This window comes from Vombatus ursinus, unplaced genomic scaffold (genome assembly GCF_900497805.2).
Source record: "Vombatus ursinus unplaced genomic scaffold, bare-nosed wombat genome assembly UNPS02014782.1, whole genome shotgun sequence".
NCBI lineage: Eukaryota > Metazoa > Chordata > Mammalia > Diprotodontia > Vombatidae > Vombatus > Vombatus ursinus.
This window is the reverse complement of record NW_020954560.1, coordinates 6,470,098-6,488,755: the sequence shown is the minus strand read 5'-3', so window position 1 is coordinate 6,488,755 and position 18,658 is coordinate 6,470,098. Positions and strand designations below refer to the sequence as shown.

The window sequence follows — 18,658 nt, the reverse complement described above, 5'->3', positions numbered from 1 at the left end:
TCCTCCTCCTCCTCTTCTTTGCCTTCTTCCTCCTGTTCGTCACTTCTTCTTCTCCTTCTCCTTCTTTCTTCTTCTTCTTCTTCATTGGGGGTAAGTAACTTGCTCAGGGGTCGCGTGGCTAGTAAGTGTCTAAGGTCAGATTTGAACTCAGGTCCTCCTGACTCCAGGGCCAGTGCTCTATCCACTGAACCACCTAGCTGCCCTAACCGTATTTTTTAATGACTATTTTTCTCATATTGAGAACTAAATGCCATTGTCCAACTTGTAGATTCTTTATTTTTGTGTTGGCAGAACTTATATTAGTTTTTTAGCAACTACTAAAATTATGGTTAGTTCCTGAATTTGGGGAATGAATGGTTTTTGCCATCTACAATAACTAGCTTTTACACAAACACCCCACATCCATGTGAATTTTCTTTCTCATCATTTTTTTCTTTATTCAATGATACCTGTATTGACCTTAGTTTCCTTAATGTTAAATCAATGCATCTAGAATGAGTGGTTTTTAAAATAATTATTTTCTTTTTTCCATTCTGCATTTATAGACACTAAGAGGACAGCTTCATTTAGAGGTTCTGCTGATACATAAAACTTAGTGTATAAAACCCAAGCTAATCAACTTCCCCAGTAGGATCATAGTCTTGGAGGTTAATTACCAACTCTTATCTTCCTTTAACCTCTTACACCTTGTCACATCCTGTCAATTCATTTTATATAACATCTCCCAGAACTGTCCATTCCTTGTTTATTTCCAGTTACCACACTAGTCTGAACTCTCCTCATCTGAGCTCCTAGCTGATCTTATTGCTTTCTTTTGCTTTTCTTTTAATTTGTGCCAGTTATAGCTACTAAAATAATCTTCTACAGAGACTGTTTTCATCATGTCACTCTCCTATTCTGCTAAAGAAAGCAGAATGTGTCCCTGCTGCACATCATGTGGAATTCACTCGTGGAAGCTTGACTTTCCAGGTTTCCCATTAGTTCTCCATTAGGCTTCTCTGATTCTCCAATCCTATTGCTCCACACCACTCCCGCATAATTTACTTATCCCCTTCTTTTTGACCTGGCACATTTCCCTCACTAGTAAAACTTTCAATTCGTTCACTAGCAAACCTCACACCGTTAAAATCCTGACTTTAAACTCACTTTTTCCAAAAAGCTTTCCCTGATTAACTTTACCTGATTAGAATGACTCTCTCTGTACATCCTTTTAGAACTTACATACTTATTTGGAAATATTTCCATTTTTACTTCAAGCATATTGCTTTTCAAGTGCCTTTCGGAAATTTACCTTGAACATGTTTTTGCAGACTGTGTCTCTTGGCCGAGAAGATACACTGTTTGAGGCCAGAGGATATTTTCTATTTTTTCTCCCCCGGCATACGATCATAGAACCTTAGCGGTCATTGAGTCCAACACTTTTATTTGGTAGAAGAGGAAACGTAGTCCAAAGAAATGACTTGCCCAAGGTCACGCAGGTTAAGTAAGTGGTGGAAGCTGGATTCAAACTCAGGTTCTCTGATTCCAAATTCTGGGCTCTTTCCACTGTAGCACACTATCTCCCTCAATGCTTAAGAAGTCTTCAATTCCCCCACTATTATAACCCTTCCACAATTTTAAGAGTTATCATAGCTGAGAAATTAATGGCTCTGTGTTTAACATAGGGATGAAGCTCTCTGCATATAGCTAGACTGGTCCTCAGGTAACAGAGTCTGTCCCCCAGCCTGTATTCAAAGCCTTTCCAGCATGACGAGATCTATCATAGTTTGTGCTCTGTTAGTTCAGCTTCGCAGAACTGAGGGCTACCTCCATGCCATGATTAAGAAGAAAAGAAGGAGCTGAGCATAGAAAATAACAACATAGCACCTAGTAAATTGTTCTGCGTATGCTAAGTATAGATGAAATGTTTTTGCATGACTTTAATACCTAAAAGTAAATATTAACAATAGGATAATGCTCTTCTATACATGTTGTATAGAAGCTCTATTTAGGTAAAAAATAAAATTAAGCCCAACCAGCTAAATATGAACATTTCCCACTTAACGAAAGAATGTTTGATGTGCTTTCCTGTTTGTAAAGACAAAAAGAGACTTTGCTGATTTTCATCTTCATGAGATACCCTCATGACGCTGTGATATAAAGCCAAGTTTTACCCTCACACATAGATAAGATTATTTGACTATTGTACACATTGTCTATCCTTAGAAATCAGTTGGTAAAGTATGTTGCTACCAATCTAGAATTAGTGTGTCTGAGACTAGAAGAGTTAGAATTTGTAGTTTGGAGAGACAAGTTCCTATGAATCACTAGGTTGAATTCATGGTTCACAACTGAATATGACTAGATGAATCATGATAGAACAGAAGAAAAAGAACAGAAAAATAATAAACCTAACAGATGTATGTATTACCAATACATGAAAAATTTTTTTAAAGGATATTGATTCATGGATGTGTATATATATGTATACATACATACATACATACATACATACATACATACATACATACATATATATATATAGTATACTGTAGTATTATTACTTGAATTTCTAGGAATAATTTTATATATAACCCATAGCCTAGATCTGAAGGTTTGTGCCTATGCAGACCAAGGTCAATCTTGGAGGTTTCTTATCTTCTTTTCTACCTTCTACACACACACACAGGGTTTTCCCTGGAAACATCAACATTTGGCTTTCTTAGTTTTTTTTTGTCATTTGTTAGGAAACTTTCCTATGTCCCATGGTTAGCCTGGTACTAGTAAAGGAACTGGAGATATATAGACAAAAAAAATACAAAAAGGACTACTAACAAAATTCATAAACAGTCAAAGAAATTTTCCCCTCCAGTGAACCTTCCCTCTCATAGGTAGGCGCCTATACAGTTGCTCTGGGGTTGAGGAGTAAAGTGCTAAAAGAGATAAAGAACTTGGGTTTGCTCAGTAGTCCATCAACCCACCCCTTTGGAAGGTTTCCCATTTCTTCAGAACCTACATAGTTTACATGATCCACAGTTTCAGTGAAGGATAAGATCTTGGGGTGTTTCTCTACATTGTGGTCTGTGCCTCATTGTTCCTTGTCTCTACCTCCAGTAGCTCACCAGTATGTTCTAAGAACTTCCTTGCTATCCTGTCCCTGCTGTTTTGCTCTGTATTTGCATCTGTTGTGATTACTTTCCCTTATTCCTGCTATCACATTCCATCTGTGTAGTTGCCAAGTCTCTTTTCTACTTTTGTTAGTCACCACTGATGTTGCTTCTTCAAGGAACTGTCAGCACACTTTTTGAATAAGAGCTCCCAGGTCAACACATGTTGGGGCTGGTCAGTCAATCAATTAAGAGTTTATGAAGTACCCCGTATATGTAAGGCACCATGGAGGTCAACACATTTGCGCATCTGTTGTTGGACAGCCATTGCAGTCCACATGCTGTATAAAAGAAATGGCAGCTCTAAACTCTTTCAGTTCTAAACTTCTCAAAACAGGTTAATTTCTGGCTGAGTTAGGGAAACAAAATTTAAATTTCCATTGACCCCTTTCATGCCTTTACGTATACGCTGTGTGCCATCACCCTCCAACCTACCCCATTATAGTTCATACCTCCTGTTGAGTTTTTCCAATTGGGGATAAACTCATATCTCTTTGCATTTATTTTTCTGAGTTCTGTCCCATCCTGGTGATGAGAACCAGGACAGACAGATTGTCTTAACTCTCCAATAAGCATCAAAGAGTACACCAGAAACAATGGAAGAGAAAGGGGCAAAACTGGCATCCTCTGTAGGCATTCTTGCTTCCCTAGCAAAGGCCCACGTCCACATTATAAATATGAATTTTGAAACATTACAGGTTTGCTAACGGAAGTACAGTGTAAATCCAAACGACTTAGAAAAAACTTCAAGCAGAAGAATAGCTTTTTTTGTAACATCAAAGTGGAAGAAGAAGGAATAGACAATAAGCATGTGTCATCTACAACTAGATCTAGAAAAGTGGTAAGCACTTTACTCCTCAGTAACTGTTTGTTTCTTTAATTGTTTTTGGCATAAACTATATACATGGTTTTTTTTTCCTTCTTATATTTTCTTAAAGCTACAGGACAGAGTGGAACTAACTCCAGTGGAACATCAGCTCATTGAGCACATTGTGGCTGCTCATCAAAGATATACAATTCCACTAGAGGAAGCAAAGAAATTAGTATGTGGGCATTACAAGAAGTAATGAGTAATCAGCAATATCATCAAATAATAATAGTAAATCTTGACAATTTTTGTAATAAAGTTAATTTTCATTAATTCTTTTTCTGCGTGTGCTAGCTCCAGGAATATGCGAATCCTGAGGAAAGTTTCTTGCGACTTTCAGAGACAGCAGTGCTTCACATTCAGATGTTGGTGGATTTTACAAAGAGACTTCCAGGTAGTTTTCCTTGAAGACTTTTTAAAACATCACTAAACTCAACAGATTCATTTTATTCCCTCATTTTAAGGAGAGTAGAGGAATATAAATAGAAAGAAAACCTTCAGTTCTTTCTAATTATTATAGATTTCGAAGTTGGGAAAAGTCTGAAGCTAAAGTCATTTAAAATTAACATACCTACAAAATTCATGCTATTTCTACATATATGTCAATATAATAACAAAACTCACATTTATGTAGCATTTTAAGGTCTGCAAAGTATCTTCCTTCCAACAACCATGGGAGGTAGGTATTGTTACCCCTGTTTTAGAGCTGAGGAAAATGAACCTCTGAGTTATAAGATCATAGGTTTAGAACTAGAATGAACCTTAGAAGTCATAGAAGTCATCCCCCCTTTTAATAATTGAGGAAACTAAGTTCCCAATAGGTAGAGTGACTTGCCCAAGGTCATACAGGTAGTAAATGGCAAAACCAGTATTCAAACTGGGGTCATTTGACTCCAGATCCAGTATGCTTTTCACTACAATACATTGACAAACTGAGAGTAAGTAATTTCCCTCCTAGCAAAATGACTAGGTAGGAAATCAAACCCAGATGGCCTTACTCCAAATTCAGAATGCTTTCCACTATGCTAATTCTCCTCCAAAACATTTTGACTGGTTTATTCGATCAAGGAAGTAAAAATCATTAGTCAAAATTATTTTTTGAATGACTTGATAAACTTGATAATCAAGTTGGTCAAACAACTCATTTGGCTTTTTTATATGTGTGTTTGGTTTATTTTTGTAGATAATCTAAAGTAAACAAAGGAAAAGCCCACAATAGTAGAGAATCAGGCTATTAATTTAATGGATAAAAAGAAAAAACTCATACAGTCAACACATTGGAAAATAAGAACTTTGCAGTTCCATTATCCATATCACTTAGTATTTGTCATAGTAAAACCTTGCTAATCAGGCAGCATTAACAAAAACATTTTTAAGCCGCAAATTTGAATAAAAGTATTTTATTCACCTTTGGAGTTAAACAGTGTTATTGTTTGTTGAATTAAATTCAATCCATAGTTGAAAATTTTTTCTTAATAATTATAAATATCTTTTCTTACAGGATTTGAAAGTTTGGCCAGTGAGGATCAGATTGCATTGCTGAAGGGGTCAACAGTTGAAGTCATGTTCCTTCGTTCAGCTCAAATCTATAATCAGAAAGTTAATGAATGTCTTTCGTCAGCCAGTGGAAGTAAATATGGTAGTCTTTTCTTAGGCTTCCTCCTTCTTGACCTCTGCTGTATTTGACCCTATTGACTGTCTTCTGCGTTTCCTTCCCTCCCGGGGTTTTAGTGACTTTATTTCCTCCTAGTTCTATTGCTTCATGTTTTACCATCCTTCTTTCTCCACTTTGCTGGCTTATCTTTCAGCTAACTGTTGAGTGTTCTCTAAGGCACTATCCTGAACCCTCTTCTCTTCCTTCTTTACACTCTCTTGGTGATCATGGTTTAATTATCATCTAAAAGTTGATGACTCAGATGTATAGATATATACACCTATGTCTACACATCTGAGTCATCAACTTTTAGATATATATCTATATTTATAATTATATATAGATATATTTATATCTATAATATAATCTATCTCTATATGCACTATCTGCCTGTCTATATATACACTGTCTATAATTATATATACACATACAAATACAATACATACACACATACATATATATGTATGTGTGTATGTATGTATCCTGCCCCATGTCTTTTCTCCTGAGCTTCAATCCTTTATCAATTGCTTATTGGATATTTTAAACTGGATTCTAGGAGACATTTCAAGCTCAACATGTCCAAAATAGAACTTAATTATCCCACCCAAGACTACTCCTCTTTCAAACTTCCCTATTTCTATTGAACTTGTATGACTTTGGGCTTAAATCTTAACTCTTCTTAACCTTTGTTTCCCTATCTGTAAAATGGAATTAATAATAGCACCTAGCCCTCAGGATTGTTGTGAGGAACAAATGAGATAATAAATGTAAAGTGCTTTGTAAGCCCTAAAGTTTTACGTGAATGTTAGTTATCATTGTTATTAAAGATACTACCATTCTTCTGGTCTCCCAGGTCCATTATCTCAGCTTTTTCTCCAACTTCTTACTCTCCCTCACCCCATGTATACAATCAGTTGCCAAATTTTGCCACTTCTGCCTCCACGACATTTTTCCTATCTGACTTCTCTGTGCTCACACAGGTACAACCTTAGTTACACCTTCATCATCACTAATCAATTATTGGAGCAGCCTCTTAATCCTTCTTAGTTTCTCAAGTCTTTCCCCATTGTCGTCCATGCTCCACAAATCTACCAAGGAGATTTACTTTAAGCATAGATCTGACTTTTGTTCTCAGTGAACCCTAATGGCTCTTTACTGCACACCCTGAGATCAAACTGCCCTTCTCTCTGTTCCTCACATGCCACACTCCATCTACCATCTTAGTGCCTTTTCATTGGCCATCTCCCATACCTGAATGGATTTCCTCTTTACCTCTGGCTCAGAGAGTCCATTATTCCTTAAAGACACAGCTCAGTTACCACCTTCTACAATCTTTCTTGATTCTCGTAACTGCTTTATATTTGATTTCTTTGTATTTTTTATATTTTTATCCACACCTGGATAGAAATACATAATACATAAATATACTTGTCCCTCCATTACAGTGTAAGCTCCCTTAGAGTAGGGATTGTTTTATTCTTTGTTTTTATCCCCAGTGTCTAGTTCAGTGCCTGGACATAGAAAGTGATTAAAAAATGTTTGTTGATTGATTGCTATAAATTGACAACAGCTCTAATGTTGATAGATGCTGTTAAATTTAGCCACCAATTATGGCAATCAAGTAATTTTGCTTATTGTAAATGTTTTTCTTTTACCATTGATTAGCAGAAAAGAAAGCCACCTATTCTATACCAGCTGCTTAAAAACTATTTCCTAATACATTTGAAATTGTGTGATTTTAAATGACTTGACTTTTAAGGAAATCATTCTGCACTTTAAGCATCATAGAGAACCTTTGAAGAATTGTTCTGTTTGCTATTTGAATAGAATTCATTAAACATTGCTTGATCTTTATTCACATTTTAATAGTAAATAAAAATAATAATCAACAAGTAAGTATTAAGCCCTACTATGTTCTTGATATTGTGTTACATACTGGAAAGAATATCTGTCTCTTATTGATATGGTCACACCTAACAAATGCTATTTTGGTTATTTGGCTATGAAAGAGACAGAATAGAATCGCCTGAATAACAAATTAAAAAAACCAAAGCTTCTGTTTTCTTCTCTTATCAGATGCTGTAAGGTTTTCTGATCATTCACTAAATTATCACAGTCAGAATGCTGATCAAAGTGTTATTTATTCTATGGAAATGCCTCACAATGCAGAGAGTCCAACTTCTACTACATCTGGTAAAATGAGCATTATAAATATTGACTGACGTTAGAAGAAATAGTTCTTTTCTGTTTGATGTTTTTATCAAGTGACTTAGATTTGGGCAGAGATCTTGTGCTTATCACATTTGTAGGAAATAAAAGCTAAGAGGGATAGTTAATATGTTGCATAACAAGTCAGGATTATGAGCTAATAAATCAGGGATCAAATCTTAGATCCACCATTTATTACCAGTGTATCCTTGGGCAAGTAACTTGACCTCTCTGAACCTCACTTTCTTCATCTGTAAAAGGAGAAGGTTGGACTAGATGATTTCTAAAGTACGTTCTAGTTCCAAATCCCTTATCTATCATCCTATGATCAAAACAATCTTGACAGGCTAGAATAGTGGGCCAAATCTACTAAGATGAAATTTAATAAGGATACATTTTATGTTACATGTAGGTACAAAAAAAAAACTTCATTTAAGTTTAAAATGGAGGAGATTTAGATGGAAGACAGTTTATCTGGAAAAAAAATCTTTGGGATTTCATGGTCTGCAAGTTCTTTATGAGTCAGCAGTATGATAAGGCAACCAAAAAACCTAATGCACAGAATCGTAAAATATCAAATTTGAAAGGGACCTTTAAAGGTCTTGCACCCTAACTTTCACCTGAAAAAGAATTCTCATTATGATGTACTATCAAAGGATGATCCAGCCTTTGCTTAAAGACCTCAGGTGAGGGCAAGCCCAATCTTAGGCTGCCTTATGCAACCCTACACTACATTAAGAAAGGTATAGTATATGGGACTAGGTGTCTTGTCCTTTTCACCTGTGGCACATTGTATTCACTTCTGAGTGGGACATGATTTAGGCAGGCCATTGATAAGCTGGCAAGTGTGCAGAAGAGGCCAATCAGGGTGGTGATTGAGAACATGCTGTACCAATACTGGTTTAAGGAAGTGGGGGAGGAGAAAAAACACAAAGGGACATGATAACTTCCTTTAAGTATCTGAAGTAGTATTATACAGAAGAGGGGCTAGGCTTGTTCTGCTTGGCTATAGAGAGCAGATAAAGGAATGATTAATAGAAGTAGCAAACAGGAAGATTTAGAATATAAGGAAAAACTTTCTTATACTTGGAGTTATTAGTATAGTGCTTAGCATAGTGCCTGGCACATAGAAGGCACTTAATAAAAATTTATTGATTATTCAAAAACAGAAGAGGTATGCAGGTATATTGTAAAGAGGATTCTTATTCAAGAATGGGGTGAACTAGATGGTCTCTGAGGTGCCTTCTGATTCTAAGATTATGTTATTCTTGAATTGTTTTGATAAATGGCAATTGCAATGTCTGATTCAGCATTGGATTTTTATTAAAATGTTTTTACTTTTGCTTTTTTAAAGGCATCACTGAAGATTTTATTACTGCACTCTTTTACTTCTACAGAAGCATGGGAGAACTTAACGTTACTGAAACTGAGTATGCTCTGCTTGCAGCAACAACTGTGTTTTTTTCAGGTAAAATCAATTACGAAAGATTTTTTTTTTTGGTGAGGCAATTGGGGTTAAGTGACTTGCCCAGGGTCACACAGCTAGTAAGTGGCAAGTTTCTGAGGTCAAATTTGAAATCAGGACCTCCTGACTTACAAGCTGGTTCTCTATTCACTGTGCCACCTAGTTGCCCCAGTTATGAAAGATTAGTAAAGAATACATTCCAAATACTTATTAACTTGGAAATTGAAGCATATACAATTTGTGGATTGCAATTACATTAAGAGAGATACAGTACGACTTCATAGTCTTAGAGTCAGAAAGGCATGGATTCAAATTCTGCTTCTGACATATACTAGTTGTATGACCATAGACAGGCAAGACACAACCTCTGGTCTGCATCAGTAGAGGGAGTTCTCTGTAGAGATGAATTCCCAGGTTTGGATACTTCCCCCTCCACTACCCAAAGATTTTTTGCTCATCTTGTGCTGATTTTGTGTTTTAAGTGGATACTTGCACACACAGTTATTGTGTGGCTTATTTCTTAGAAATATAATTTCTTTTAAAGACCAGACTTCATTCTTATTCTTTGTGTTTTGGCAGAAAATATTAAGATAATTATGGTATTGTTTTTCAGATCGTCCACTGCTTAAAAATAAGCAACATGTGGAAAAACTACAGGAACCACTTTTAGGAATTTTGTATAAATATTCAAAAATATATCATCCCGAAGATCCTCAACATTTTGCTCGTCTCATAGGAAGACTTACTGAGCTCAGAACACTGAATCACAACCATTCAGAAGTTTTGGTCACCTGGAAATCCAAGGACCCCAAACTTAATAGTTTACTCTGTGAGATTTGGGATATGCACTGAATAGCTACTAATATTGCTGAGATTCCACCATCACCTTGTTTTTTTCTTAAATTTCTTGAAACGCAAATTGTTCATTTATTTTATTTTAAAAAGTTTTATTTTGTGCCTTGTATTTTTACAGTACAGTCATTTCCCTTTAACCACTCCTCCTTCCCCCTTCTGTTCTCCCCATGTATCCTACCTTGTAATAGAAAATAGACACTGCCAATTTGGACTTTTGTCTGTATTTCGTGTCCATAATCCCCTTGCTTTTCTCCTTCCTCATCTCTACCTTCCAGCTTCCCTGGTTTCCTTAAATATCAGATAAAATTTCACCTTCTACAAGAAACCTTTCTCAATCCTCCTAATCTTAGTGCTTTCCCTCTGAGATTATCTCCAATTTACCTTTTATATGTCCTGTTTATACATAGCTGTTTGCACATTGTCTCCCCCATGACACTGAGCAAAAGACAGAGATGGTCTATCCCTAACCCTTAGCAAGGTGCCTGGTTACTTGACTGGTTGACTGAGTGAGGAGGAGGTGTATTTCATTATCAGTTTTCCAAGAGCAAGATAGATCATGACAATGATTGTTTTTTAGTTTTGTTATCATTTATGTTAATTTACTCATTATATATTATTTTCCTGGTTCTGCTTTCTTCTTTTTTATGTACTTCAATATTTAAAACAAGTTGGACACAGAGGATGAATGAATTAACATTAATAGGATTAGTGTGTGAAAAACCCAACATTTTAGCAAAAAAAAAAAAGAGCAAAATAAGCTTCTCTTATTTTGTAGAACACTTAATAATGTCAGTGGAGGGACATCTAAGACCATCCTGGCTGGAAGCAAGAAAGTCCTTATATAATATTGTTGCTGATTGGTTCTTTTTATGGAATTAATGATCAGCTGAGAGAAGTTAAAGACTGCCCTGGACTACAACATTCACTATCAAGCCTCTCACTTTCTGTTGCCATTAAATTGACAAGTGAACATGTCCTCAAATCATTTTAGGAGTTGAAGACAATTTCTAGACAAAATGAGGAAGAAAAAAGATTAGCTGGTACAAATAGCTGTAGTTAGAGAAAAGCTCACATTGATGTGTTTGTCATCAACTTACAGATGAAAAAACAGACGTAGAGAAGTTCATAGCTGATATTTATTATATAGTACCTTTCAGATATGGAAAGCATATTAAATCCTTGATCTCATTTGATGCTCACAATAACCCCGTGAAGCAGATACAACAGGTATTATTATCCTCATTTTACAGATAAAGAGACTAGGGTTGATGGAGTTTAAATGGTTCACCACTCATAATACAGCTAGTGAGATAACCTTACAATACTCTGTGTTATAATGTACTGTCTCTCAGGGAGTTTGTGGCAGTAATTTCACAACATGATTAATATAGTTCAGCTTTTAACGATGAATTGAATTAGATAATACCTGTTCAATTTAAAATATATTACTATTACAATACTTTGTAAGTGATGAAAGAGGAAATAAGTGGTGGGACATTTTATTTGTCCTCCCTCTACCTTTGTTTAAATCTTACCTTTTTATTAAAGATATAGTTACTTTAATTTTTTCCCCTTATTCCTCTCCTCCAAAACTTTTAATTAAAAAACAATAGCTTATCTCTGTAATACATTTTTAGGGTGTGCTATTTTTGATAAAGTGGCAAAATATGCTAGATTTTGGTCACATTTTTGTACTGTATTTTGACTTTTTTTATTGTACCATATTATGTACACTAACACCAATTCTTTTCAGTAAAGGAAGCGATCTATTACAAATCCAATTTTGAGAGTTTGTGAGTGACATAAAAATATTGAAACTTTATTTTAATATGTAGTGGGAAAATGTAGCCAAATTCTATTTTTAATCCTTACAGCTAATATTTTTGTATGCTCTTTACATCTTTTGCAAAAGTAATATTGTTCTCAAAGCACAAAATATTTTTACAAATGTGTTAAGTTAAATTTTGAGAAAATTGGGAGGCCTGTGGCCTTGGGAACCAGTGAGTTCTACTGTGGTAGTAATACTTTCCAAGACTGGGTATAAATAAAGATCGAACACTGAAAATTAGTGGGAAAATAATCATCATTCCCAGGAATAACATCTGGTGAAACTTCGATAAAGAGCTGATATGAAAACAACAATGTAATGCAAAGTTGCATTTCTCATAGACATAAAATTTTTTTATGTGACACGTGCAGCTCGCCTCTCAAACCATAAAACGCTATATAAGTGCTATTATTATCATTGAACAAAGTGTATAGCTCAGGCCTGGGGGAATGTGAGGAAGGAACCAACCAGCACAGTCTGAGTTAGCACGTGACCTTCAAGGCCTGAGCAATTCCCCCCCCCCCCCCCCCGCAGATCTCGCGACACGTGGCTTCCCTGCGTCAGTTTTATCGACCTCCCCGCCCCTCCTCCGCACTCGGTGGCAGTTGGGAACGTGTAACGGTCGCCCTGGCTCGAAGCGCTCCCGCCTTTTCTGAAGCGCTGTTGAGGCGGCGGCGGCCTTTTGTTCTTTTTCTGACCCCTGATTGCTCACGGGAAGACGGGCTCACCAGTGGGCACCAAATCCACGATAAGTCTTCAGACCCCTCTCGTGGTACGGGTTGATCCTCGCCGGCCCCTTCCCCCCCCCCCCCCCTCGCCTTTTTCTTTTTTCTCAGGGGCATAATAGGGAGTTGGGTGCGGAGATTTTAATAGAAGAATAGATTAAGAAAGGGAAAGGATCTTAGGCCTAAACCGCACTCACCAACCCCTACTATTTTACAAATGAGGAAACTGAGGCCCAGCGCCGTGATCCCACAGTTAGCAAGTGGTATGGCTTGGATTTAAATCATGGCTGAGATTTTAATCGGGGTCCTCAGATTTCCGTATCCCCAGGCCTTCGTTAACGACTTGCCTCCGAATTTGGTCAAGTCCTGGCTCTTAATTGCTCTTCACCCAGGGCTTCAATCAATAAACATTTATTAAGCGCCTACTGTGTGCCAGGCACTGTGCTAAGTGCTCCAGGGCACATCAGATACTTCAGGAACAAAACCTTGATGCTTAAAAATTTGACCACAGCTCTTTGGGATTATGATTTTAGACTTAGGCAATGATTAGCTGAAGACTGTGAAAGCTACTTTGAAAATGTCAGGGGAGCTGATTTTTGGTAGAATGTCTATTTTACAATTATTTTTCCTCGAGCTTAATTCCACTCAATTAAAGCTAAGTCAAAGTTTTTCTTCTATACCTCTAATAAATTTGTTTGGAAGTACAACTGTTGTTTATCATTATCTGTATCTCTGAAATTTGCAGGGAAGGAGGGGGAGGCGCATGTTTGAATTTGTAAGAATTTCATGCCATGTGATCATATTTTCACTTAAAACAACAAACCAGTAAACATTTTGTAAATTTGGATATATTTCAAAAACTATAAGAGAAAATTATCTGTTTCAAGGGCTAGGATCCAGTGATTTTTGGTATATTTTCATTTGCTAGATAGTTGCCAATTTAGTGTTAGGTAAATAGTCAACTCTGTTACTTTACCAAGCAAGCACTGGAGCATTCCTACTGTACTCCTGGTTCTTTTCCTAGGAATTTAAGAGGCAATTCATTCCACAAACATTCCTCACTTTCGTATGAAGAGTAAATTGTGTATTGTCAGAAACAAAGTACAACATTTTCATTGTAACTGATGTTTTCTGATTGGAAGGAAATGGAAAAGGAAAAGCCATTTAAATTGTTTGTACCGCCAAGACTAAGTAGCAGTCAAGTGTCAGCAGTTAAACCTCAGAGTATAGGAGGAGACACTAATTTTTTCAAGGTAAATATGAATGTAATACTATGGATTTTATATTCCTACCCATAGAATAATGACATCTAGTATGTGTTGTTCTCAATAGTGATATTTACCTAAAAAAATTTTTTTCCCCCTTAAGAATGGAAGGCTTTGAATGCTATATCCTGGTATGAGCAAAACATTTTGTGTATCCAATATTCATTTCCCCCAATGTTCTTAGCACCTATTTATATATAAAACCCTGTATATGTACTGGACATTTAATAAATGTATATTTTAGACTAGTAAATTCTATTTGCTACTACAATATATTTCACTTCTGAATGAATCAAATAAAATATTGCCCCTTATGAAGCCCTGGAACTCTTATCACTATTGATATACCAGGTTAAATACATTATAAGAAATCGATTCACTACTTCAACTGAACTGTATCTCTTCCATAAATCCTCTCTACTCAATGTAGAAGCTTGGGTTGTCTTCTGTTGTTGGTCCATAACTGCCTACATGCGTTTCTAGATCACACATTTCTTGAATGATAGCCTTTACAGTCTTTGTATGTAGCATCTGTATGCTTTGTTGGTATTGAATTATTTTTTAAGTAATGTCCAACTCTTTGTGACCCAATTTGGGGTTTTCTTGGCAAAAATACTGGAGAGGTTTGCCATTTCCTTCTTCAGCTCATTTTACAGATGAGAAAGTTGAGGCAAAATGGGTTAAGTGACTTGCCCAGGGTCACACAACTAGTAAGTGTCAGAGGCCAGATTTGAGATTCCAGGCCCACTGTACCACCCCACTGTTCTGGAAAAAAAAAAGAAAAAAAGAAACAAGAAAAAAATCTATGTACTTACTGGATTTTAAATGTGTAAAAATTCTATTCTCCATTCTAAGGTTGATAGGCAGCTTGGCACAGATCTATCTCAGCATCAGGAACACCTGGGATAAAATTTTATTTCTAATGCATACTAGTTCTGTAACTCTGGGCAAGTCACTTAAACTTTTAGTACTCTGAGCGCATCTCTGGGACCATAAGTTACAGAGCAGTTGTACATCTACGTTGGGAGAAGTTTTCCTCTGGGATTTCCTTATATAAATAAAATTATAGGTTTAATCCCTTCCCATATTCATACTCATAAGTATATAGTTCCAGATATGGACAGTAGGGATATTGTGACCAGCATAGCTAAATTTAGAGAGGCTTATCACCAGGTTGTCATCACCAGAATGAGTTTTTTTCAGCCACAGAAACTACTGAAGAACATCCATCAAATTATAGAGAAAGTTATGATCTTCATCAGTGGACAGTATACCCATACCAATGAAATCATAGTCAACTTGAAATATTAAAGTCAATAAGATTAGATTTATAATGAAAGTATGTAAATGTTTATTCTTTTTGTCAAATATATTTTATGATCTTCACTAATACTGTATGTCTCATTGAAGAGTAGAGGTGACACTGTATTTCCTAAAGTTATTTCAGTGGACCACAAATTCTGGGAGGTCATACCAAGCTGGAAATACTTCAAGTACAAACCCAGTGATGGCATTTGTGTCTTATCAGAGAACTAAGTAAGCCAATCCAGTTCGGCAAACCTGACTGTGGTATGTGTTGGAGATCCAAAGACAAAAATAAAACAACCCCTTCATGGAGTTTACATTTTGATAGCAAAGTTAAAAAAGGTTCATTGCCAGAAGATTGGCCTCTAGGTTATAAGTATTTTTGGCTATAGAAACTAGTGAAGACATGAGTTGTAATCTGTATCTTTAAATGGAGTACCCTACATTGATAAACATATCCCTGAAGCATTGGTTTATATATAGTATAAAAATAGAATATATACTTAATATATATTACATATATACAACATATATTACATAATATATATTATACAATATATAATATATTACATATATTATATATTGCATAAGTATATAATTATATAAGTATACATATAAATATATAATATGTAGGTATTAAGGCTTTGTTGTGCACTTAAGAGTTTTTTTTGTTGTTTTTTTTTCACTTAACAGTGTTTTGCTTATTTTTTAGGATTTTAACAAGAGTGTTGAAGATGATTTTGGTTTGCCTTTTGGAATAACTAACCCATCTAAACGTAGTGAAAACATTGATTCAGGTGGGAAAAATATAGCTAATTTTAAGTGTTAGAAAAATAAGACAAACATATTGAGCCTCTCTTACTCTGATAGCTATTCATGTTATTAAGTGCAACATAGATATGAAATTTAGGTCTTTAAATACCAATAATATTTTATCTTTCAGATCCAGTTCTGCAGAAAGTTAATTTTTTGCCCATGATTGAAAAGGTCAGTTACATATATTGTCAATTTCCATATAACACAGAGACTGTACTACACTATTATCATTGTTGAATTGCTTATTTGCAAATAAGAAAATCAACTCCTGAGATGCTGGGTTACATTTAAGCTAGTATTGTTACTATTTGACACCTATTAGCAACTTTTATCTTCTTACAGAAGACATTTATTCACTTTTCAGGTTGGTACTGAGCATTCTAACTTCTTGGAAGAACTGAAGAACCCTCAGTTTGAGGTCAGGAGTTCCTATGCTAAATTAAAGTTATTTATTATTTTTAATATCTTCTCATAATAGCATTAATGGTATTTACAATTGATTTCCTTAATGTTTTAATATAAAATGTTTCAAAAAATGATTTTCTGTCTCCTAGGATTGTTTAAATGTCTTAGTTTTCTTTCTTTTTCCTTGGTACAAATGAATCTAATTCTTGTTTAGTGACTGTTTAGAGACAGTTTTGTTTTTATCTAGTTCGGTCACTAAGGATAGAAGAGCATAGATGAATGGAGGATGTGGAAAGGAATAAGAATCAAGCTTCTGAATGTTTTCAAAGAAAGTTTATTGGTTTGTGTGTGATTATTGTATTAGCCTATTCTTGTGGGTCATTTAAACAAAGTTCTTTTGGAGTATATCTGATTTTAGAACAAAGTAAGAGTTTTATTAATGATTATTAAATTTTGGAGACCAATGACTTGATAAGAAGTAATGGTTTATGGTATAGTAGTTACAGAATAAACTTAAGTAATGATACTTTATAATATGATATACAGAGTTAAAAGGAGCAGGTAGTGCATGCCTTTTTTGGATTCATCCATATACCATAGACTTTTGGAAAGAAGAGACTGTAAAAAAGTGAAAAAATCCAAATATAACTCTAATCTTGATGAAGCTAAGAACTTACAGTCACTGCTGGTTGCTCTATACTATAATTTGCTTTAAATAGTCCCATCCCATTTTCCTTCCTCCAACTTCCAGTTTTTCCTGTTAACATATTTTAAAAGTTTTTGCATAAGATTATTTATTCTGTTTAGTGTCTAATTTACTTTAAGCATTTTGATTAACCAAATTTCCTCAGGGCTTAAGGTTCTGAGTTAAGTAGCTTTTGGAGCTGCCTATATTAATTCATTCAGTCCAGCAAGGTACAATGCAGGTTAAGTGATATAACTGTACTAAAGATTGTTGAAGCACAGTGGAAAAAGTTATTAGTAGATACAGTTAAACTTAAATGCTCAGAAGTTAATTTTATAAACTAATAAGTTATATAAACAATAAATTAAAACCATAGTAGCTTGACAGAGTTAATATGGCTTCTCAGAATGACTGAGAATAAGTTAGATGAGATAATTTGTCTCCAATATCAAGTAATGAAGAGACCATGTGGCATAATGATGCCATGGGCAAGTTGCTTAATCTCTCAGGACCCCAGGCAACTTTTTATTATTATATGACAGAAAATAATTATAGTTAATATTGATAGATAATATTAATATTGCAGGTGGGTGGTGCAGTAGATGGAGTGCTGGGCATGGTGTCAGGAAGACAAGTTCAAATTTGATCTCAAACACTAGCTGTGTGACCCTGGGCAAGTCCCTTAACCCTGTTTGTCTCAGTTTCCTCATCTATAAAATGTGTTAGAGAAGGAAATGGCAAACCTCTCCAATATTTTTACCAAAAAACCCATAAAGGGGTCACAAAGAGTCAGACACAACTGAAACAACTAAACAGCAACAATATTGATACAGTGCTTTTTATAGTTTGCCAAGTGCTTACTTGATCTTACTTGATGCTCACAAGCCTGTGAGATAGGTGCTGTATTATTATTCTTATTTTACGGAAGGGATAACTGAATCTGAAAGAGGTTAAATGATTTGCTTAGGGTCACACAAATCTTAAATATCTGAGGCAGGACTCAAATTTTGGTTTTCTTGGCTCCAAGTTCAATGCTACATTTAATTACACCATCAGGCTGACTCAGATGAACTATCATTTATATTAGTGGAAAGAGTTTCCACACTGGAAATTCCCTCCACTGATGGAACCATAGGTTTGTACCAAAATTAAATAATTAATTATTTTTAGGAGCCATTAATATTTTTGTTTTAAAAATATTCAGCAGATGATACCTAATTTATGGAACTTTTCAATAACTTTTTCAATAGACTTCAGAGCCAATCAGCACACTTTATTCAAAACTGTATAAGGAGGCTGAAAAGATTAAGAAATGGAAGGTGAATGTAGAATTTGAACTGAACCAAAAGGAGAAAAAGTTACAGGAAAATAGAAAGATTATTGAAGCACAGCGAAAAGCTATTCAGGAGTTGCAGGTACATTGGTAAACTTTT

The 18,658-nt window shown here is 35.3% G+C and overlaps 2 protein-coding genes across 5 annotated transcripts in view; both read left to right on the top strand.

Annotated features, from left to right (window-relative positions):
• Positions 1–10,502, top strand: part of LOC114046430 (bile acid receptor-like) — a 19,983-nt gene extending 9,481 nt beyond the window's left edge. Inside the window, exons 6-12 of one of the 4 annotated variants that reach the window (XM_027866769.1) lie at positions 3,845–3,987; positions 4,085–4,189; positions 4,309–4,408; positions 5,516–5,644; positions 7,745–7,861; positions 9,231–9,344; positions 9,955–10,502. In XM_027866769.1, coding sequence (XP_027722570.1) covers positions 3,845–3,987; positions 4,085–4,189; positions 4,309–4,408; positions 5,516–5,644; positions 7,745–7,861; positions 9,231–9,344; positions 9,955–10,193 — 947 coding nt within the window. In that variant the 3' untranslated portion in view covers positions 10,194–10,502. Of the gene's footprint in view, positions 1–3,844; positions 3,988–4,084; positions 4,190–4,308; positions 4,409–5,515; positions 5,654–7,744; positions 7,862–9,230; positions 9,345–9,954 lie in introns of all 4 variants that reach the window. The other 3 variants (XM_027866768.1, XM_027866771.1, XM_027866770.1) reach the window with 3 other exon arrangements.
• Positions 10,503–13,894: 3,392 nt separating this feature from the next.
• Positions 13,895–18,658, top strand: part of SYCP1 (synaptonemal complex protein 1) — a 101,691-nt gene continuing 96,927 nt past the window's right edge. Inside the window, exons 1-4 of the mRNA XM_027866735.1 lie at positions 13,895–14,002; positions 16,032–16,116; positions 16,263–16,306; positions 18,476–18,640. Of these exons, the coding sequence (XP_027722536.1) occupies positions 13,895–14,002; positions 16,032–16,116; positions 16,263–16,306; positions 18,476–18,640 (402 nt within the window). The remainder of the gene's footprint in view (positions 14,003–16,031; positions 16,117–16,262; positions 16,307–18,475; positions 18,641–18,658) is intronic.